The following is a 24,312-nucleotide window of genomic DNA, read 5'->3' as shown; positions in this document are numbered from 1 at the left end:
GGAGGCTAATTTTGCAAGCCTTGCAGCTGACATGTCTAGGAACTTCTCTTTTCAGGGACTCGCCTCCTTAGAAAAACATAGACGCTGGGCTCAGGCTAAGACAGTGGCGTTAAGAGCAAAATCAACTTGTTACCTATCCCGGCGTCAAAATGTTATAGGGCCGAGGAGATGGCCCGGTCATGCAAGTACTTGTCACACAAACACGAGGACCTGAGTTTGGATTCCAGTATTCATTTAGAAAGTTGACCTGTAATCCCAGAACTGGGGAGGCGGAGATGGGAGGGTTATTGATGCTCGCTAGTTAGCCAGTCTAGTCAGCTCCAGTTTCAGTGAGACCTTGTCTCAAAACATAAGATGAGAACACACAAGATAGGCTTGCACGTGTGTGAATGCACACACGCACGCGCACACACACACACGCATTGCCCATGACAGATGCATATACACACCAGCGTGTACACACACAAATTATCAAAGCCTAACCTAGAATTGTTTTCTGAAATGGCTTAGTCTATTACAGACTTGGCCAGGCAAAAAGTTAGACTATACTCCTAATAGAATTACAAACATAATGACAAGAATACATTGTGGGGGACAGCGACCCAGGTCTCACTAGGTTACTCTCGGGAATTATTATGATTATTGTCGAGACAGGGTCTTGCTATACATCCAAGCCTGGCTTTGAGTTTATCCTCCCATCTTGGCCTCCTGAGAGCTAGGATTCCATCATGTTGATCTTTTCAGTTCAAACTTGATTTTAAAATGATCCCGGTCTCCTTACACCTGGCTGATACAAAAGGACAACCTTTTGAAACAAGCTTAGCATCTCTATACACCGAAGTAGGTATGTTACCAGGGGCGGTGACGTTTCTAAAGAACTGGAGACATGGGATAGTTGTTCGTTTAGTGTGACTCCCTTCATATGTTGTGTGTGATGTATGCAATGGGCGAGTGACTGCATGAGCCCGTGCACCCGTGGATCCACCAGAGGAGGATGTAGGGTTTTTCCCTCTCTTGATTTCTGCCTTGTTCCCTTGAGACAGGGTCTCTCACTGAAGCAGAAGCTCACAGTTTCTATCAGGATGGCTGCCAGCAAGCTCCCAGGATCTCTGCCTGTCTCAACTCCCCAGTGCTGGGATTGCAAGCACACGGGGCTGGGCCCCTCTTTTCTCGTGGATGTCGGGGATTCGAACGCAGTTTCTCATAAGCATGAGCTTAGCCAATGTTCTTACCCACTGAGCCATCCTGCCACCCTAGTGTGGTTTTTCTTACGATCACTCTGGCATGATGAGGACTAATTTTAAAAAGAAAAGGAGAACAAAAGCCTGAGTTTTCGATTCTGTCAGATTTTAAGGCTGCTTCTATCAGAGGAATGGTGAATTTGGAGCAGACCATACATTATGACTCATGCATGAGACAAGATGACTTCCTTGTTCTGGCGTTGGGCTCCAGCCATTTCTAGGAGTGGCAGTTCTGATAGGGAGTATAGGGAGAGCCTGGGGTCAGGTCCCTGGTGTCCTGAGTCAGCAGAGGACACTGATTGAGAGTGGCTTTTCTCTCAGCGTGGCTGGGCTGGGTCTTGTATGTCTTCCCAAGGGAGTGGTGGCTTCTGTTTCCCATGCTTCCCGGCCTCACTAGCTGCTCCTCCAGAAAGTGGAGCCAGTCCTGTGGCCTCTGAGTGAAGAGCTGGGACATTTCACTTCCAGGTTGGCTGCTGATACCCCTGAGGGAAGGGTTTGTTTGTTTGTATTTGTTTTTCCGTTTACCACCTTGGGAGAAAGCACTGACCTGCTCCTGGGCTCAGAGGGCTCCTGTGGATAAAGCCAGCTCTCTGCTCCTGCAGGTTACTGCCTATGGGACAAGTGGGTCATCCAGTGCATCTCACATGTATGTTGTGTGTGCATGTGATCCTGGGGGTCGGCTTGAAGACACCAAGTGCTCTACCGCAGAGCCACACCTCCGGTTCACCTCCTATATTGAGTGCAATTGTAGTCACTATTTTAATTCTCTGCCTTACTTCAAAAACCTTTGAGATGGCTTCTTTGTTTTATGGGTACTTCTTTTTAAAAAGACTTATGTGCAATCATGGGTGCATGCATACATGTATGTGTGTGTGCATTAGCTTAATAGTGACGTTCATTCTGGCAAGGTAAATGGCGTTCGAGCTAAAGTTTAGGACATGAATAACTGTCTAATTTCCCATACTCTTTTTCTCAACAAAGGTTTCCTCCTCTTCTGAGTCATCATGAACACATGTACGAGTATGTGAGTAGGCTATGCAGAAGCACACTGTAAGGAAGCAGGCACATTGTATGAAGGGCGGGAATAAGTATCTTGAATAAACTCAAATCATTAGAAGTGGTCTGCATTTATAAACATTGTAAAACATAAAACCAGGTTTAGAAATCTGAAACGAAATATAAACAAACAAAACTTCCTTTAGCCTATAAGGCCGGAGTTTGGGCTAGGATCAGAAGGACTTTTGAAACACTGATGTGAACTTGGTTTTTTGTTGTTTGTTTTGTTTAGTTTCTTTCTTTCTTTTTGGTAAGCAAATTGGGGCTGGTTTATGAGGAGAGTTTCATGAATTTTTTGCATTTGTTTTGATCTTGGGGTGAGCAACCTCTGTGATTCAAAGAACCCGAGAGGCTTTAGCCTGCCTCCAGATTTGGAGTAGGATTATTGTCTGGATCCACTTTGCTTTAGGAACAGCAGATCTGCGAAGAGCAGTGTGATTCACTGTGGGCAGAAAGACTAGAAAGCTACCTGGAAGGGTGTCCAGAGCCAGCCTCGGAGCCCCAGGGCCTCAGGGTCATGGTGGCTTTGATTTCCTCGCGGGACTTTTTGTTTGAGCTTCAGTTGTTAGGAGAGAAAATCGAAGAAGTTCTAGACACTGACTTCCTATGGAAATGAAAACTGAATTATTGGTGGTTTCTGTTAGATGCCCAGCATTGCTACCATTCACTATATTATAAATCATAGACTAGTATGAAATGCATATATATTCAGACATATACAAACGTACATATGTACGTACATACATACATACACACATGTACTATGCGCACACATAATTAGGAAGAACCTTGGTGGTAGAGTGCTTACTTATGTAGCACACAGGAAGTCTGTGTATGGTGGTGCATGCCTGTGATCTCAGCACTTGGGAGGTACAGACAGGTAGGTCTGATGTTCAAGGTCCTCCTCATTCTTGGCTACGTAGTGATTTTAAGAATAGCTTGGGCTACAACTAGACCTTGTTTTAAACACACACAATGCACACATGCACACACGTGTGTGCACGCACGCGCACACACACACACACACAAGAGAAGTAGAAGGAGGGGTATGAGAGGGAGGAAGAGTTCTAAAGGAGGGAGAAGAGAATGGGAGGGTGATGGAGAGCAAGCGACCCCGAAGTTGAAGGCTGTTTTAGGGGAGAGGCGAGAAAAGCAAAGGGAGACTCCCAGCGTGAGGGGCCCCTAAGAACCAAGTGGAACAAGGCAAGTGTGGAGATGTCACAGTGACACCGGTTACTTTGCATGCTCACTAAAGAGCATTTGAAAAACAAAGCGCCGGCCAGGGAAAACATTCTCATGGCATGTCAAAGAAGTTTCTGGCTTTGGTAATAAGATTTGGAAACCTGCCCAAAGCTGGTAATTCCTGTTGAGTGAGTAGAGGTTCTGAGAGCCAGCAAAGTTTGTCCAACAAATTGGAAAATAAATGCATGATTCTTCTAATCTCACGCAGGCGGTGGATTCTGGGGTCATATTAGACAAATATGATCATGTCTCCTACGCTCTCCACACTCTAGAATATTATTAGCTGTATCTGGATGCTTTTTGTATCAAATTATTGACCTGATTTCCATCACGGTTTCACTTTATATCATCTAGGTTTAGTTCCTCTTAAGAAAAAAAGTTAATTTTTTTTTAAAAAATGAAAGCCAGTTACTTTTAGGTAATAGAGAATATGTTTTGCTAAGGGAGTCACAGAATATTGAAATACCTGGTTTTGTGTTTTTCTGTGGGTTGGCAAATGCGGGCTGAAGAGGCTAATGTGATACCCAACCCGGTGTTAATAGCCAATGATAATTCTGTATGTACCACCTGCTACCTGTCAGGGCACACGTTCTCTGTCTCCCTTTCTGGCGTGAAGGTTACGCTGACTGCGGATGTGGGCCTTTACCGCTGGAGTGTAGGCGGGCTGTCAGACTCGGAATTGAGATTGGCTGTCGTCATCGTCTCTCTTCGGGGACCCCCCTTTCCTCATCTCACCTCCTCCCCACCAACCTTAGGGAACACTTTAAAAACCCACTACCTTGTCCTGAGTTTGGGAGCTGGGGACAGCGGGGGAGGGAGAGGATTTGTAGGGATAAACCATGTTCAGGAAAGGAAACCCTCCTGCCAGAAATCAAAATCTGAGAAGTTTCTTGGGAACATAGGTTAGGGGAAAACACTCTAGCAAAAGCAGTGGCTTTCACTAGCCACTTTACAGCTGGGCATTTAAATGCCTCACCGTTTCTGTTTCTCTTTCTGTCTAACGAGTCCTCAGGACTAACTCACCAACTAACTCCACATAACCACAAAACTGCTCCCTTTCAACGCTCACCTCTAAATATGTAGCTCAAAACTGACTGGGCATAGACAAAGAAAACAATTCTCTAAACAAAATCTCTTGCCCATTCATAGGTGGGAGTTGAACCCCATGGCTCTTTTCAACTCTCAGGTCAATCCAACAAGTCCAGGGGCAGCTTGGTGCCCCTCCCTTTCACCTTGTGAGTTAACCAACTATCCTTTCTCTGCCTCAGAAAAACTGACACACTCCGGGTCTAAACTGGAGAGAAACTAGATTCCTGTGTTTCAAAATGGCCTACTAGACACCGCCCAGAAGAGCCCCGTGTGCTCAGATGCGTTTCGTGAATCTAGTTTTTTTGAAGGGATAATTTTGTCTCTTCTTAGCCTTGCTACACCAGTGATCCTTCTAGAGAGCCACTAAAGGCACAGCCACTCTCCTCCACACATTTGCTTAGGTTTCAGGAACATTTTTCTGAATCATTTCATCTCTTCAGAGGACTGACCACAAGGGCCAAGCCCTGGCTTAGAGAAATTCTCCAAGTGGTGAGTGTTTCCCAGTTACCCAGCAATAGGCCCTTAGCTCACAAAAAAATGTTACAGCCTCGGGAAACCAAGACTCCCCAACTTTTTTTCTTTTGTACTTGTGAGCTGTTACAAGAGCCCCATGAGGTAACTGACTTGATGAGAGAAGACCTCTCCTTCCAGATAAGGGAGGAGGCCCCTGGAGTAAATGGCCTTCATGAAGATGGAGTTGGCCCACGAGAATGGGTCTGGCGTCCACTCCCTGTTTCGGACAAGCACAGGATCAGCTATTCATTTTCTCTTCTTTTTTTCTCAACTCAACAAGCCAATTCATCTCTTACTTCTGTCCAAAAGGAAGAAAAAATATTGTTGGTTTCTTGGCAGTATGAAGGTGTACTTAGCATGGCAATGACTCTGGGAAGATTTGTTGCCTGTCCTACAGGAGATAATTTTGTTGAAGCTTTTGTATATGAGTGTGTGTGTGTATATGTAGTTATTATAGACTATATATTATTATATAATACATATAATAGATATTAAAGAACATATAATTTATTATTATATTATCTAATATATACACATAGTATTGTATAATTATATATTATGTTATATTATGTTATATTATTACTATTATTATTATTATTATTATTTTAATTTTCGAGACAGGGTTTCTCTGTAACTTTTTTTGGTTCCTGTCCTGGAACTACCTCTCGTAGACCAGGCTGGCCTCGAACTCACAGAAGATCCGCCTGCCTCTGCCTCCCGAGTGCTGGGATTAAAGGCGTGTGCCACCACCGCCTGGCATGTTATATTATTTATATGCATGTAGTATTATGTAATGACTATGATATATATATAATCACATGTATAATAATATATTAATCACAGCGACAGACAACCAGGCACACTTCAAGCTGGACATGACCTCAGTTGGCAGAGTGTTCACTTAGCGTGGATCATCCCCAGCACTGAATAAGCCAGGGGTAGTGCCAGTCTCTAATTGCAGCACTCAGGAGGCAGATCCAGGGAGATCAGCCGGTCAAGAGAACCAGGTGTACTCGCTAACCCCGCTCAGTGCTTTAGGCTAGGCAGGTCCTCTGATTACCGGCACGGAAAAGCTGAAGCTCTATTTTCCTTCACTGTGAAGTTTTCTTAATCTCTCCTTGACAGCCCATGCATGCCCTATGCTGCCTCTCTAGTCTGTTTTCAAGTTGCCTGACTACCGGTCCAGCCTGCCTTGGCCTTCCATGTTCCTGTCTTGCACCAAGTGTTTTAACATGTTTTCTCTCTAGGCCTTTGAGCTTTCCTGAACCTGGCTTCTATAGGGGAAGAGGGGGGCAGAGGAGGGCAGAGGGGGGCGGAGGGGGGCAGAGGGGGCGGAGGGGGCGGAGGGGGCGGGATGACATGGCAAAAGATTAACTTTCCTGCTTTGTCATAAAACTAGAGTTTCACACGTTCAAGTGCCCAGATGCACAGTTTGGGGTTTTCCTTTCTAGACTCCACTCTCCCGCCTTGAAGAGGGCCCTTCATTGTAGTCATCACCGAATGGATACAGTACTAATGGAACTTAATTGTTTCCACTAGACGGATCTCGGGTGTTTTTGGCAGCCAAAATGAAAATGATTCCAAATACCATCAAAGAGGCTTCTAAGCCCCCAGCACGCACAGAGTGTTTTGATATACAGTACAGTGTTAATATCATTATCTCATCTAATACAACATACGGTTACTTTAATCCTTTCCCGCCTCTGTGATCTTGGAAGATCCGACAGATAGACGGCAAAGGCTAAAACACTATATACAAGGAAACAAAGGGAGACTTAGTCCTCATCCTCTGGGCGTAATTTTTTTTTTTTGATTGTTTGAGTGCCGGCTTCAAATATGTACCGTTATCAATACTGACTTCTGTATCTTCCATGCTAGTTTGAGTTTGTATGCGACATCAAACATACCTTTTCACACATGTTCTTGCCAGATTTTTTTTAACACTTACTTAGCAGTTTATAGAAGGAAGTGAATGATCTCCTCAAGCTGCTTACAAATTAAAAAAAAATCTGTGCTTATTAATTATGCAGGATTAGTCTAATTATAATTCAGCAAATTAATTAGCGACAGAAGGTGTTCTGAAACATTGGAGTACATTTGCATGTTAAATGGAGAGGCTAGTCCGTAATATATGTAAATTTATGCATGGCTTCATAGTTTAATTTAAAAATTTGCAGCTGCATATGGTATGGGAGCAGGTGAAAAGTCAGTTTTAGTTTAATGATGCTAACAAACATTGGATGGTGTCCTGTCTTAGCAAGAGAATGCACTCGTACCCGCTAATCTATGAGTCTGTCATAAGAGTCTAATGTTACAGAGATGCCCAAGGTCACTCGCGAAAGAACACGTAGGTGCGAGAGGTATGAACTGGAGACCGCGGCGGGACGGCGATTCAAAGAGGCATGCACCCGCCCGGCTTCCTTCCTCACTTTCCCCAGTATTGCGTGTGTACTTGTCTGTTTTGGGTTTAGGGAGAGTTACATCCCAGTCTGCTGAAATCGGGCTACCTTTTTTTTTTTGTCTCAGCGGTATTGAATCTGGCAGGTGTAAAATAGTTGTCCAACCTTGATTCCCTTTCCAAATATTCACATTTGCACTTCATTTCAATTTCCCAGAGTCGTGGGAAAGTTATTACTGAGTTATGAATTAATGGTAGGGTGGAGAGTTTTACACATTGGCCTCAGCCATCTGGCAAAACAGTAAAAACCAGCGGACCAGGCAGCAGCAAAGGGCTCTTGGTGTAATTGGTGTTCACTGCTCAGCCTAGCATAGATGAGTTTCGCTGGGAGGGCAGAGAACCAGAGGGGGTGGGGAGGGGAGGGGATGGGAGGCCAGGATTGACAGGGACTGGGGCTGAGGACCCATTAAGCCGATGACTGGCTAATAACTTCATTTCTCTCCTTCATCCAGAAGTCATTGTACTAGAAAGGAAAATAGATTTGTACCCTCACCCTGAAGTCTCAGAGAAGGATTTTTCTTTTTCTTTCTTTTTCTTTTTTTTGAAACAAATATGTGTAGGTGATTTGGTCTATTGGATCCTTTTTCTTTGGGGGGATGAGAAGGGGAAAAAGGAACAGGATAGAGGATGGAGACCTGGTTTGAAAAGTAAAGGAAGATTAGGGTGTGCCTCTGTGGTAGAACGCTTGGGTAGCAGTTACAAGGTCCAGGGTTTGATTCCTAGCACTGGGAAAAAATAAATACAAGATAGATATAATTATGTTGCCCAAACCACCCCCCAGACATCTTTGGAGACAATTAAAGTGACAAACTCACGTTTAGTATTGGCTTCCTTTCCAAACCAAGTCCAAAGGGTTCTGAATTCATTTTCGTTAATAGTGTTGGATTTTGATTTTAGCTCAAAACCAGAGACTTTTCCTTGGAGATATTTTCTCCCATGGTGACAAAATAATGGAATTTGGGGGAATGAGACTGAATATGGGATAGATATGAATTCCATGTAGGAGGCTGGTCTTGAGCAACCAAAGTGTGTTACTGGCCAGGAGTAAGAGGAGAATGAATAGAGGCGATGCCCCTGCTTTAACAGCTTAGTGGCTTTTTGCAGTCAGTTGCTTGCCACTGGGGCTGTGGGAGACCCTTCAGAAGGAAATGGCTTTGAGATAAAGTCTATTGATACACAGTCAGATTTACACAGTGGGGGAAGCCCTGCCTCCCGGTGCCTAAATGAATACAACAGAGCCTACCCAGAAGGCACCATGTTGAGGAACAGAGATCTATTGCCAAACTGAAATGCCTCTTCCAGGAGCTTGTCACTGAAGCACACAAGGAATAGAAAATGAATCTAAGGGCCTGATGCCAGCTAGGAGCCAGCATGCTGTGTGTGTACGGTGAGATATTTTACGCACCAGTTCGGTGCAGTGCTGAGGACTTTGAGCAGCCATCTTCTGTTGTTTTTCTCCTGTAGTTTTGTTGGACTGGACTAATTAGTCCTTCCCTCTAATATGTGCCCCGACAATTAAGGGAAATTCGAGTGGAGAGTACATATTAGCATTGGAGGGTTACCCTGTCTCAAGAGAATCCAGTCTAGGTTTGCGACAACTCCCTGGGGAGTAGTTTTGTTTTAAAATCTAGTGGAAGAAGGGTAGGGAGATGACTCAGCTGGGGAAATGCTTGCTTGTGATGATGAGGACTTAAAACTGAGCTTCAGAACCCACGTAAAGAACTAGGTGTGCTACACACATGTGTGATCCTAGTGTACACTGACATGTGAGTGTAGTCCTAGTGTGTGCTGGCACATGCATGTGATCCTAGTGTAGTCCTAATGTGTGCTGGCACACGCATGTGATCCTAGTGTAGTCCTAATGTGTGCTGGCACATGCATGTGATCCTAGTGTGCACTGACATGTGAGTGTAGTCCTAATGTGTGCTGGCACATCCTGTGATTCTAGTGTAGTCCTAATGTGTGCTGGCACATCCTGTGAATCTAGTGTAGTCCTAATGTGTGCTGGCACATGCATGTGATCCTAGTGTAGTCCTAATGTGTGCTGGCACATGCATGTGATCCTAGTGTAGTCCTAATGTGTGCTGGCACATGCATGTGATCCTAGTGTAGTCCTAATGTGTGCTGGCACATCATGTGACCCTAGTATGCACTGACATGTGAGTGTAGTCCTAATGTGTGCTGGCACATCCTGTGATTCTAGTGTAGTCCTAATGTGTGCTGGCACATCATGTGATCCTAGTGTTGGAGAGGTGGTGATAGGAGGACCCCTAGGACTTGCAGAAAAGCCAGCCACGCCTAAGTAGAGATTACCATGCCAAGGAGAGACCATGTCTCAAAATACAAGGTGGGATGTGATTAAAGAAAACATTGTTATTGACCTCTGACCTGCCACATACAAGCTCCTCCCAAAATATAGTGGGACTGGAATGTGCAATGCGGGGATGGGGGAGGATTAGAAATTTGCCTAGCAAAGAAGTCTAACTTACTACACACCTGGCATTTATTTTGCATGGATAAATAATACCGACCTTGAGCGGTCCCTAATTTCCTGGTAAATATTAAGCAACAATAATCACCATGTTGTTCACAATGGCTTTGAAGTCACACATCAGTGGTTTGGTAGGGGTGTCCCTTTAGCTGGCACACGTGACACCGGAGTTATCAGCTGTCAAAGGTGTATTTAAAAATCTCTGCCATAGGAAATCCTCCTGTCTCTTAATTACTTAAAACTCTTTCAAGTTTAGCCTGAGAGACTTGATTCTCAGAAAGTGTTTCTCTAAGATTGCATCCAGCTTCTCAAGTGCCACCGATCTCTGCCTTCTTCCTCCCTCCATGGAGTTTGGTGAACAGATCGTCGGAATCATTCTCCTTCATTCGAGGAACTTTTCTGATTTCTCTCTCTAGGGCCCTGCAGTTCCTGGGGGCTGTGCTTACTTCAGGTATTTGAGTTCTTGAGATGTCTTCTAAATGTCTGATGGAGTTCATTCTGTCTTCTGCACCCTCCAATGTCACCACTGGGTTTTCAGGGCTCTCTAGACCCCAGATAGAAAAAAATAAGCATCTGCTGTTGTTGTTATTGTGTATGTACATGTTTGGCTTTGCAAAGCGAAGGCTGATTCCACATTCATTTCCAGAAGGAAGTGACGTGACGCTCCCAATGGAGACCAATGGGGCATGTGTCCCAAAAGTGAAGAGCTGTCGGCAATGTGTTGGGAGCTTGGACGAGCTCCCTGTGGAGTGACAGTTTGCTAAGTGTCAGAGAAACTGGAACTTGGCCTCCTACCCACTCTTCTGCAGACTTTTTTCGCCTTGGATAATTAATCTGATAACTTTTGAGAACTTTTCAGCTTCTCCATAGAGCCGGGACATTAATGTGCCTATTCTAAGTTGTGAGGATTTAATGAAACCATGCATATTAAGTAATGGAACAAGAACTAAAGAATATAGGCCATTATTATTACCGTTATGAAAGACTTTGAGTCAAGAGGGCTTAGGGAGGTTGAGTGTAGTTGGAATCAAGAAAAGTAGTTGCTTACAAATATTTCTGACCCCTCCAAATGCCAGGTTTAGTGGTGCACACCTTTCAACCCAGCACTTGGGAGGCAGAGGCAGGTGGATCTCTGTGAGTTCGAGGGCAATCTGGGCTATAGAGTTCCAGGACAGCTAGGGCTGTTACACAGGGAAACCTTGTCTCAAAAAACCCACAATTTTATATGATGCACATATTTATATATAAATGTAACACATTATCTATCTATCTATCTATCTATCTATCTATCTATCTATCTATCTATCTATCTATCTGTAGGCCAGGTGTGATGGCACACACCTATCTATCTATCTATCTATCTATCTATCTATCTATCTATCTATCTATCTATCCATCTATCTGTAGGCCAGGTGTGATGGCACACACCTGTCTATCTATCTATCTATCTATCTATCTATCTATCTATCTATCTGTAGGCCAGGTGTGGCACACACCTGTAATCAGCGCTTGGAAAGCAGAGGCAGGTGGATCTCCATGAGTTTGCGGCCAACCTGCTTTACATAGCAAGCTCCAGGCCAGTCAGAGCTACATAGGGAAACCTTGTATCAAAAATTTTGTTCCCTGTAAGCTTAAAACTTCAAACCCTAGTAGGACCTCCAGTTATACAATCCAGGTAAATTAGTGCTAACAATAATATGTTTTGTCCTTCGGAATGTCCGAGAAGAGCAGAGATATTTCTCTTTGTTCATGTATTATGTTTACAGTGGAAATGTTTTAAGTAAATGGAGATGATAGACCATCATCTGACAAAAAATGGGTGCAATTACCCCTTTACTATCCCTAACCCCACCCCATCCCATCTATGGCTACTGAAATTATCAGATGGCCACCCAAGACAGTCAGTCCGAACTTTTCGGTCATCCATCCTGTCCATGCATCTTGTTGGGCCTTCATGCTAGCCGCTTCAACTTCAAGTACAAACCTCTCCTATACTCTATAGTGACATTTCAATTGGATTTTAATAAATAAAACTTGCTTGGGGATCAGGAGAGTAAAACAATCCCACTGGTCAGCCTTACAGCCAGGCAAGGGTAACACACACCTTTAATCCCAGTAGCCACACTAGTTGCCATAGAAACCAGGTGTGGATGCCTTTAATCCCAGCCCTAGACAGGATTATAAAACGGGAGGAAGCAGCTCTCAAGCACAGTCTCATTCTGAGATTTCTAGAGACAGGATCGCCATTTTTGAACTGAGGTCGAGGTGAGAGCCAGTAGCTGGCTGCTTTGCTTTTCGAGTCTTTAGGTTGAATCGCAGTTTCTCTCTCTGAGTTTTTATTCATTGTGCTTCAGTGTTCCAGCCACAAGACACCACTGGGAGCTTAACCTCTCAGTCTCTCCTGACATTTGTCGGGTCATCACTGGGTCCTGAAATCTTCAGTACATTGTGTAGATTCCTTAGAGTTATGGCTTTTCAAGTTTGCTTCATCTTCAGGTCAAGACTGAGCCATATGCAGTTTGAATTTGGAGGTGCTTGGAGGCTTTTTTTTTTTTTCTGGAAGAAACTATTCTTTTTATTGTTGGAAGGCCCAGAAAAGACAACAAAGATCTAGATTAAAGAGAAAATCCTAGTGTTTATAGCCACACGTGGAAGCCAACCCCATGAAGGCTTTCTCACCACTAAAAGTTGGGTCAGCTATCTTGAGGGATGCTCTCAAAGTGAGACAGTGCACATGTTCAGCTATCTTGAGGGATGCTCTCGAGATGAGACAGTGGACGTGTCCAAGTGTCCATCTAGCACAGCTTCTCACTAGAGAGTGGATTAAAGAGTGGATTGTCGGATCTCCTGAAGGATGAGACGCTCTGAAAAGAGGCTAGGAGAAGAACGCATCTGCCCACTCCTTTTCCTTCCACTCTGTGACCCAGTGCTGGCATCCATACATTTAGTAGCTGAAATGCCTTAAGAGGTCTTTAAGGGAAAAGGCTATTGTCTTTTTTGAATTATACATTAGCAATGAAAGCCATTTGTATTTTAATTTACTAGGCTTTAAAAAAAATTTGGTATCTAATCCAGATAAAAGTTATCTTCCTCAAAGATCAATGGACACTAATCTTTATGTACCTACGTGACCTGTGAGGTACAGCAACCAGATGTTTGGCTCAGCTGAGAGTCTGCCTGCTTTAGGTGCCGTCATAGCAGACACGGCTGTTGTTCTTGGCCTTCGGAGAATGTATGGAATCATCTTGTCTGTGGCTTCTGAGACATGGTTAAGACAGAAGCTCTTTCTGAGCTAGAAATTAGATCTCCTTGTTTGAAGGGGTCAGCAACGGAACTTTAAAGGGAATCATTTTTACGCGGAGTATAACTTCTTATAATGGCAGCTGCTATATTGTACACCTCTTCAATGTACATCTCTGAATACAATTTTTCTTGAATCTTCTATGGAGGTTGGTTGACAAGGTTTTGTATTGAAAATTTAAAGAAAGGATTAGTTCTTAGATTTAAAATTGGAGATACACTGAAGAGTCTCTTCCAGAAAGTCTGAGAGGCAGGACACTGGCTGTGATCTTCAAACATGTGGTCAAAATTCTAGAGTCTGAAAAGAATGTTTAGTGGTTGTCCTTCCTGAAGTTTGTGTGGTGCCTCTGCCTCCACCATTGGACACTAACTTTGACCTCTATTGTGTGGTTAGTTTGAAATTCAGTTTCTATTCAAGATGGGTCAGGATAAGTCAGGGCCATTGGAGAGTTCCATTGTGTTCTTAAACAACCAAGAATACTCCAGAGGTAGGAAGGGAAAAGACAGATTTCTTGGATAGCATTTAATGTGCTTTGATCTTATTCAAACCCATATCTAGAAGTTTCTAGAGTCATTTAAAACTCTGGGGCAAGCACATTCTGGTGGTGTCCTTCACAAAGCGAAGTCCTTTACCCCTGTGTGTGACCTTTTATGACATCCAGAACAGACAAGCAGAGGTTTTCAATGTCAAGTATGTTTTCCTTGGTGACTGTCTTTGACCTAATGTTGTCTTCTTGGGTGTGTTTGCTCTTCAAGAAGCCGGATCCCTCCCTCCTCGTTACCACACTCATTTGTTTCTTTTCCTTTTCTGTTGTTGTTTTTTCCTTGTTTATACCGCCGTATAGAGAGACACACTGAGCAGCTTTATTGAGATGTAATTTGCATATCATGATGCCAACCTATCCTTTTGTTTTTATAAGACGGGTTTCTCAGTGCAGCCTTGACTGTTCTGGAACTCACTCTGTAGACCAGGCTGGCCTTGAACTTTCAGCGATCCTCCGGTCTGTGCCTCTTAAGTGCTGGGATTAAAGGCGTGCGCCACTACCAGATGCCAACCCTTTGAAATGAGTACTTGCATGTTTTTTAAGGTGTACTCAGGTGATGCTATAGCCATCACCTCAGTGTGGGGAACAGAGAGCACCAGATGGAGCTAGTTGCCATAAAGATCCAGGTTCTAGTTTTGGGTTCATTGTGTCCGGTCCCCAACACTTTTCTCAAATTCTTGAGGCCTTCTTTCCCCCAACTCATGAGATGGCTTTCCACTGGGAGGGCTGTTTGGAGACTTAAATAATACTTTGTGTACCAAGTACATAATATAGTGCCTCCTTCTCTATGGCTTCACTTTTCCAGGTTTAGTTACCCACCGTCAACTATGGCCCAAAATTATAAAATGGGAAATTCTGGGTATGAACAACTCATGGATTTAAAATTTCATTACAGCACATAGTTATAGTTGAATTTTATGAATTAGGAATTACTAGTTTTCTACTGTGTCAAATTTATGTATATGAGGACCCAGAGCATGCATAGGGTTTGGTATCGCTAGGGGTTTTGGACATCCCCTGAGAGGTTTAGCATGTATTCTGAAGGATAAGAAGAGAATCAGCCTAGAGACACGGCAGTTAATCTCCTCTTCTGCCTTGGTGTACCCAAACCCTTTAGCCATTCACCATACTGAAGGCGGCAGGGTTCGAGAGGGTTCTGAGCTGTGGTCTTCTTCATTCATTTCCCCTTTCCCAGGAACGCAGAAAAGGATCTTAAGGGTCAGAGGGGTGTACCCTGCCTGATAGATTTTTTCACGTAGACTTTAATGACTACTTTTCCTTCTTTTCTTATCGTCTCTGGTCATCAGTAGGCTCTTGCCCTAGAGTAGCCTTAGAGTAGCTCTTTCTGGAAGGCTCTCACTTATGCCTTTATTTATTTTTACCAGTCATAGAATACTGATGTTGCAACAAACTCCAGGATAATCCAGTTGAACATTTCCTTTACCTGTCGGAGAGACTAAGGCCCAGAGAAGGGGGCTAGTTTGGGCACATGGTCAATCAAGGCTAGTTCACTTTCAGTGCATATTTGTGAAAGTGAAGCAAAGCCTTCTGGGACCTAACACTGTCTCAGTGACCCAGGAATCCCGCTGGAATGCCAGGGTCTGGAGTTCAGCTGTTGACCCTACATCTCCATACCTCTTTATCCCACAGCAAGGCTACCCTTGCTCTTGTTTGGGTCTTGCTTGTGAGGAATGCAGTCAGAAGACTGGCAAACTGCACCATGCTGAGTGGTTATAATATTCATGTAGTCACTCTTGCTTGAAAAAAGTGGAAATCACCCCTGTGCTAAGGAGAATCGGCACATTTGGTCTGAATCTTGGAATTCTTTGGGGTTTTCTGTTTCTGAAGAGAGAGAGAGCTGACATTGTCCAGGCTCCTCTGGTTTTGGAGGAATCGAGACCCAAGGGATTCTGAGAGAATTTGTTCCTTGCAAGTTACTCTGTGGCTAATATATGATATGGATAGTTAAGAGTTTTGAGAAGTTGGGAAAGGTGTGTGTGTGTGTGTGTGTGTGTGTGTGTGTGTGTGAGAGAGAGAGAGAGAGAGAGAGAGAGAGAAAAGATACCAGTAAATATTAAGAGAGATTTGACAATGTCTGTAAGTTCTAGAATTTCTTTTAATTAATTTTTAAATTCACATGTAAAAGCGTCCACCACAGTACCTCTAATGTTTTCTATCCATTTTAGCAGTTCTATATTTAATAATGTAACATCCCTCCATCTTCCCCCTCTCTTCCTACTCCCCCTCTCCTCTGCTCCTTTCCCCTTTGTGAGCCAAATGCTAAATCCTTGGTATGCAGGGGTCTGCTGTGTAGGCTGCACATTCGGCCCTAGGACAAGCAAGAGAATCAAAATTGGGTGTTCTCCATCCGAAGAACTGTTTAGGGTCCTAATTTAAAATGAAAAAAGCCTTTCACCAGGCCGCATGTTTCCCTAAATCAATTGGATTTTATGTAAACATTTATCTCTTTCGCACTTTTCCACCTACCACACGGTTCTCGAAGTAATGGCTCGGTGAACATTAATGCTTTCACCAGATCCCTCTTTTTTTTTTTTTTTTTTCCTGGAACAGGAGTGGGGGAGGAGAGAGAGAAAGTGCATGCAGGGCACACAGAATGCATTATCTGGAGCCCAGTTGTTGAAAAGCAAAACTTCAGAAAAAATCGAGGCGCCAATGAGAAGACACACTCAACCTGGCTTTGGCGTGGGGGTTAGATAGAAGTAACTGGGATAGATGGGGGGCAAACATGGTGGGGGGTGGGGGCTCTCATTTGGAAAGAGGCTCCCGTGAGCAAGCCAAGTTTGTATTAGATCCTTAGAGCGGTGGAAGGGTTTGCAAATGGTCATAGCTGATGAGTGTACAAATATAGCCACGGTTCTCCATCCAGAAAGTGGTTGTAGTTGGTGAGTGTACAAATATAGACACATCTCTCCATCCAGAAAGAAAAGGCTGGCTTCCGTTCGGTCCTGACTGCAACGAAAGCTGTCCTTCTCAGCCCACCCAAGTTAGCACAGGCAGGCATTCCCTGCACTTTTGAAAGCTGGGGCAGGTTATGAGTGTGCCACGATGTGCACGGTGCTTGCACACGGATTGCTTTGCCCTGATCCTTTTGGAGAATTTTGATCAAGACCCCCCCCCCATACCTCCATGTCACCAAAAGCCTGACCTCCCACATACCCCCGTACAAGATGGCCCCAGAGACAAACCCAAACCAGATGCTAAATAATGGAAAAATATTTAGCTGCCATTTCCAAATTTGCACCCAACCTTATTCATAGATAGGGCTGGAGAGAGACTGCTGTCAAATGTTTTTCAGCAAACAAACTCAGAAACAAGACAGACCAATTCTTCCCCTCTGTCCATTACTGCTTACTGGCATCTTCTCATTGGTTTATTTTTTTAGTGAAACATACAGTTAATTGGAGTGCTTTCAAATTCTTTTGTGTGGTTGTTGTTTAAAAACAAAAAAACCAAAAACAAGCAGAAGGTCATGTCGAGATCATCTCACCAACCAGGGCTTTTAAAATAGAATTTTCCTAAGACTGGTTGATTTCTACTTGTTTTTGTTGGTAAATCCTGGGGAAAATGTATATCTTCTCCTTTAAAGTTCTAATTCAAGGCGTAGATGCGAGAGTTCTGAAGGGACCTTGGGACTGCGGTAAAATTTCGTTGTCATAGTAACAGAAAGGGAAATAGGCCTAGCTCACCTGGGACTTCAACACTGCAAAAGCTGGATTTTTTTTTTTTTTAAGGAAAAGGACTCTGCAAGTGAAATAAATGAAAAACTTACTGTATTTTGAAACAAAATTTTAAATAAGAAGGGGGGAGGATTGCTGCAAAGGCTCCTTCTGTCATTTTCCTCGGCTGGCGAGACTATTAGATTTGAGATGCCCAGTTTTGAAAGGACACAGATAATTTAAGGGGACATGGGCTTCAAAAAGAAAAATCATGTCTTACAAACAATAAGCACAGATCATGATTTGTGTTTCTCTGTATTGTCTCGAGAGGGACCAAGAGGTCCCTCCTATTTGCTATTAATCATAAATGCCTGGGGTATCCTTGCCCAGCGGACTTGAGCACTAGATAATTATATGCTGTTTTATGATTTTTGCACATGTTGTGGGAAGCTCTGAGACCACCTTTAGATGTGAGCATGAAGGTATTGTGTGGCCAGTGGAAGGCAGGAACCCGAGGAGTCCTGGGTTCTGGGCTGTACCCTGTCCTTTTCAACCTGGGAGCAATACTTTCTGGACAGTAGGGGTCACTGCTGCATTCGGAGCCCTCTTTGGCAGACCGAAGGCTGTGCAGATTTCAGGCGGGTGGGTGTTCAGACTGGAGCCCAGATTGTGAACCGCTTAACAATCCCCTACCGTGATGGAGAGGGGGCTCGGAGCTCGCCATTGAAAACATCCAAATTTGCAAATTGCAGAGGGTCAGCAGTGTTCCTCTCCCAGGCACGGCTGCTTGAAATTCCCCAGACCTGAAACACAATCGCCTATTTTTTTTTCTCAAATCAAATCTAATAGAACACAGATAGTGTCTCTCGTTAAAATATGTTTACTGGGGAAAAAAAGTAACACATTGCTTTCTCTTCACAGATTCTTTTTAAAATTTTTCCTGAAGTGCAATCAGAATTGTTTGAAAACAGCAGGAAACCCAAGGGACATGAGACGGTTCCAGGTAAGGGGCCCCGAGGATCACACCTATTAAATAAGTCACCCTGGTTTTTCTCTCCTGCTCCCACTCTTCTTGCTCAAATCCATCCCACACTGTTAGCGCCCGCCATACAAAAGATAGCATTGATGATAACCCCTCTACCAGGACGGAGGCCTTTTTCATTTTGTAGTGTTTAGGTTCTCTCTCCTCTCCTCTCCTCTCCTCTCCTCTCCTCTCCTCTCCTCTCCTCTCCTCTCCTCTCCTCTCCTCTCCTCTCCTCTCCTCTCCTCTCCTCCCCTCCCCTCCCCTCCCCTCCCCTCCCCTCCCCCTCCCCTCCCCTCCCCTCCCTCTCTCTCTCTCTCTCTCTCTCTCTCTCTCTCTCTCTCTCTCTCTCTCTCTCTCTCTCTCCTGGCACTGCCTCATGGGAGAGGCACCAGCCGGGGATGGAGATTTGCTTCTCAGCCCTCAGGCTGCCCCTTGCACTCACAGCTGCCCGCAGCAGGGGCCATGTTCTTGATACTCAGCCACCTTGGGAGTTTTCAAAGCTGCTTCCCTGTGTGTTTTCTGCAAGCCACGGTCCTGCTAACCCCCACCCCCACCCCAGCCGGCCTGGTCTTTCTTTTCCACCAGTTAAGTACTCTGTGGTCTCTTAGCCTTTTGGAAGGTAGTGATCCAAGCAGCCATGGTCACTTTAAGACCGTACCATGACAACAAGACCCAGGGGACAGTGACCCAGCTGCCTGACGGTGAAATCTGTCACCGATTTCATCACCCCTGCCATTGATGTGCTGTGGGGACAGCTAATAAACAGAGCTAGGGTGAAGGGTTGGGTTGGAGTTGGGAGTGAGTACTAGGTTCCCTTCCTGAGGATCGGAAGGACTGCCCTTAGCTCAACAAATATTCTTCTGCCATCCATGCCTGACCCGAGTATCTGGAACTCTGTTGCCCATTAGCGAATGAAAAATGTGTTAACCCATGGCATTGAAGTGCAAGACTCAACAAGGTGAAAAAAGGACTAACTTCATTCCTCAAGTGAGGGAAGGTTCTAGAAGATGAGGCATCTTGACTTTGCTCCTAGAAAGATGTCAGAACCAGGAGGATTGGTCACAGACCTCCTAGGTCATGGGTGTCCAAGTGTCTAAGCTGCTGAGTTTGTATTTTGCGGTGGCCTTGGGATGGATAATCATTTTCTTCTGTACTGGACCCCAGGAGTCATGTGTCTGTTCCTGTCTGTCTTTTGGAGAATGTCTATGGTGAAGCCAAATCTCAAAAGGATGCTTAGGAACAGAACCAATGAAGAACTAACAGGGATCAGGGTGTGCCCAGGGATAGAGTGTTTGCCTGCCTTGGGGAGCTCTGGGTTCAACCCCCAGTACTGAAAAGAGAAGAAAACAAACAAGAGGAAAAGGAAGGGAGGGAGGGAGGGAGGGAGAGAGGGAGGGAGGGAGGAGAGAAAGAAAAGGAAAGAAAACAGAGAATAGAAAGGACTGGTAGGCATGATGGACATTCACGAGGCCAGTGCAAACTGCTTTTGAAAAACAGTCTTGCATTGACAGTCTTACAAACCACAGCAGGGTTATCCATGTTCCTGCTACGACCAACACCTTCTTGGTTGTAATTATAGCATTTTTTTTTTGTTTGTTTGTTTTTTTTCAAGACAGGGTTTCTCTGTAGCTTTTGGTTCCTGTCCTGGAACTAGCTCTTGTAGACCAGGCTGGCCTCGAACTCTAATTATAGCATTAAGGCTGTTATCAAGCTCCCTTTAAATAGGTGCGGTTCTCCACTTCTTCACTCAGGATCTTCTGCTCGTTCATAAGAAGACAAATAGAAACGCAGTCAGCCTTCTTGGGAATCTGCAGGAAGGTCCCACACAATGGAAATTTACTTACCCAGGGATCCAAATATTAATACATGGCGATGTTGTGATTGTCATGTGATTATCAGTGACTATCATGATTGATTCCAGAACATTCTCGTCACTTCGCAAATTACCTCATGCTTCCTAATTCCCATTTCCTCTCAGTTACCTGCAACTTCTTGTTTATGTTTTGCCTTTGGTATGGGTTTGTCCTGGAAATTTCATGTGAATCAAGTCTCTGAATATTTCAGTCGTCATTTACATAGCATAGTGTTTTCAAGGTCTGCAAGGTAGCAATGCCTCCTTCTTTTTGATAGCTCAATACTATTCCATTGTCCGTGTGGATAGCATTTTGCTTACCCATTATTTAGTTAACTGACATTTGTGTTTTATGCCTTTAATGTTTCTGTGATATTGAGTTGTTTTTGGAACATATGTCTTCAGCTCTCTTGGGACAGAGTTAGGAGCAGCATTTCTGGATCACAGGGTAACTCTATCTTTAACTTGTTGAGAAACTGCCAAATTCTTTTTCACAGTGACTGCACCAGTTTGGATTCCTACCAGTCATGTGTGAAGACACCAGTTTCTCTAATTCCTCATGGTTTTACTTCTTTTTAAAAGATTTATTTTTACTCATAATTGTATGTGTACAAATGTTAAGTGGAGTGCTTGCCGAGGCCAGAAGAGCTTGTTGGATCCCCTGGAGCAGGAGTAACCGGCATCTGGGAGCCACCCAGCGTGGGCGCTGGGAACTCAGCTTGGTCCTCGGCGAGAGTAGCCTGTGCTCTGAACTCCTGAACCATCTGTCCAGACCCCTGGTTTATTTTTAAGATGACTCAGCCCTGGGTGGTGTCTTCTTGCTGTTTTAATCTGTCAGTCCCTCATGACAGAAGAAGGTGATGGCCAACACCTTTCCGTGTAACCACCTGCTTGTTTATCTCCTTTGGAAGATGCCCACTAAAGTTTTTTGCTCATTTTTGAGGTCTTTTTAAAAAAATTATTATTATTGTATTACAAGAATTCATTGTGTACCTGGGTACTGGGACATCATTAGATGTGTGACCTGGGGGTTTTGGACTCTACTCAGGTTTTATGAAGGAAACAACGGTTATAACAGCTTTTCTATGTGGGGGAGGTTTTTACCAAGAAAGGCTTGCCTAGGTGCTTTCAAGGTCAACTAAGAAGACCAGATCAGATTTCAGAGGTGACACAAAGCCAGAGATACTAGCAGAGTGGTAGTGGGCTAGTGATCTCCAGAGAAGGGACTGGATTACATGTATCATACAAATTGACAAGGGTGGTGGGCCTTTGCCTCACAGCAAAGTAACTTTTGCTGATGATCAGACACACATATGATTGGAAAATGCTTTTGTGTATATTTGAACAGAACACAAACATTTCTAACTAAACCACAGACTACCTAAATACTTTCTCCCTTCTCATCATGGGTAGATCATAGAATCTTCACTCCCCTTCCTCCGCAAACCATTGACTAAGACTAGATCAATATATGAAACGTATTTCTATGATCGACCCCATCTTTTCTTCAGCTCTGTTCAAATCTTAAATACCGTAGGATATGCCATTAACTGATGACAATCATCTGTGGGAATATATGGGTCTTAACCCTTTCTTGTCTCCCGTACCTTTGAGAATCTGGTAAAGGCTGTAGCCTTTGTGCCGACATGCAACTACATTTGCTTAAAGTTCTTGGTATTTCAGAGGTTCCTTAGAAGAGGTCCCAGGGTTCCACCGGCTCCTGGTCTAAACAAATAATATTCATCTAGTACCACACAGCATCTTCAGTGTAAATTAGCCCCTGATTACAACACTCTGTCCACACAAGGCCTGCCCCAGTCTCCCAGCTATTCTCTTGGGATAAATGCCATCTGTTTCCAGGTGACTTCTGGCTCCACATCCCCAGACTGCATCCTCTTTGGATCTACAGATAAAGCTTTATTCATCCTCCTGGGCTTCTTCCTTTCCATGACTAATGAGTGTATGTTCAAACAAAGCTCAGCATTTACCCCTGATTCATTCCTCCCCTTTTATTGGTAAAGTATCACCCCTTCTCCTGTCTGGCAAACCCATTTCTCTATCATGGGATGGGTCCCTCTACCCTTTCCTAGTCTAACCCCCTCTTAGCTCCAATGAAAATTGATCAACCAGTAACCTATGAAAATACTGCATGGTCACTACTGAAACAGAAAACCCAGATCTGAAGGGCTGTTAAGACACCACTCCTCAGCATCCTCAGACAAAGCCTCCACTTCCCTCACCTCAGGAAGCTCTGCCGTTCTCTGTTCACATGCACACCCCCTGCTTCCCTGTCCGTCTCGCCATCGTCTCGCCATCGTCTCGCATGCTCGCTTCTCTGTCTAAAAACCTGTCACTGCCTTCTAACTGTTGACTCCTCATCTCTCAGGACCAGACGTGTGTGTCATCTTCTTGGGGCATTTTCTGACTCCCCAGGGTTATGAGTTCCTTGGCACAAGCACCGTTCTCCACTACTCTGACCATTGTTACAATTTCCAAAAACTAGTATCTGTCCCTCCAACAGATGCTGTTTGAATGTAGTTTGTATGGTTTGGCGATCTTTTACTTCTTTCCTGTACACATTAGGCGCTATGTAGGGCTCAACACACCGTTATTCACTGGATTCTTAAGAGACAAAGAAAAGGTGGAGAAGACAAAACTTAGAATTTCCAGGGATTCCCCAAAGAAAAGAAGACCACCAAAGTCCAGTGTAAGCTAAGCCAGAATAAGCCCTATTTCTTATTTCTCTGCCGTGGATAGACAATAGGCAGTTATTAACCCCAGAGGAAAGTCAAGCTGGGAAAAGGAAGTCAGGCACATTGCTGTTTCCCACACTCGTATTCTAAAGCAAGGTTGAAAGCTGATAACAATTTTGGGCTGCTTGCTGCTAAGTCTCCATCACTATAGAAAGGCTGTGTCTGTTCCAGGTCATAGTGAAACCTATGTGCCCTCGTTAAATTAGTTATTCATTCACAAATATCACAGAGAGCAGTCTGTGTGCTCCTAACAGTCCCAGGCAGGTGTGGAAGTCCTAGCTCAGACAATTCAAATACAGCCATCTCCGCTTTCGCTGTGCTACAGGCAGTAGAGTGAACGAGTGGTTCCCAAAGCCCGGGTCTGCTCCTCTGTGGTCTTACAGGGAAGGGGCCCTGCATGGTGCAGTTGTTTTGGTGGTGTCTGTGGGAGCTCAGCTGTCTGGTCAGTGACTGTGACAATAGTAAGCGAGGGTGTTCGTCAGTTTGCAGAGCTTACCTACAATAACTGCAGATCTGTCACTCAAGATTGGGTACCCATTACTATAGAGGGTTGGAGTGTTCCATCCTAGGGGCAATACCAGCTTCTCCGTTAAGCTCTTCTGGTGTTGGTCTCTTTGATATGTGTCTTACCTTCAAATCAAAGTGTAGGGTGGGCTCATAGTAGGTTGAATAATAGCATAAAGAGAGAGATTCCAGATGCATTAAAATTATCTCCCATTTCAGTCCCTTTAAGTTCCACAAAATGATTTGTTTTTAGTTCCTGTGGACTTTTAATGAGATAAATGAACTGTAATGACAAAAATCAATATTTTACCCAGTGTGTGTGTTTCTGAACTTTGTAAACTCAGCAAAGACTCTGGTCCATGTCCATTTTAATTTGTATCTTTTTTTTTTCTTATGTAGAACACAATGTTTTAGTTAAGTTTGTCTTGTCAGTATAATCACCTATCCTGGGGTTGATAGGCATCCTGCAATCTTTTATATTATGCTTACACTTCAGACACTTCATACATTATATTTTGATCTACATTTTAGCATTTCATTACACATTAATCTGTATCATTATGTTAG

The 24,312-nt window shown here is 44.0% G+C and overlaps 1 protein-coding gene across 1 annotated transcript in view; it reads left to right on the top strand.

Annotated features, from left to right (window-relative positions):
• Ebf2 (EBF transcription factor 2) overlaps positions 1-24,312 on the top strand; it is a 194,769-nt gene that overhangs the window by 119,466 nt on the left and 50,991 nt on the right. Inside the window, exon 7 of the mRNA XM_057785942.1 lies at positions 18,534-18,615. Coding sequence (XP_057641925.1) covers positions 18,534-18,615 — 82 coding nt within the window. The remainder of the gene's footprint in view (positions 1-18,533; positions 18,616-24,312) is intronic.

Source organism: Chionomys nivalis, chromosome 12 (assembly GCF_950005125.1).
Source record: "Chionomys nivalis chromosome 12, mChiNiv1.1, whole genome shotgun sequence".
In the NCBI taxonomy this organism is placed as follows: domain Eukaryota; kingdom Metazoa; phylum Chordata; class Mammalia; order Rodentia; family Cricetidae; genus Chionomys; species Chionomys nivalis.
The sequence above is the reverse complement of the archived record's forward strand: the minus strand, read 5'-3'. Positions and strand labels throughout refer to the sequence as shown.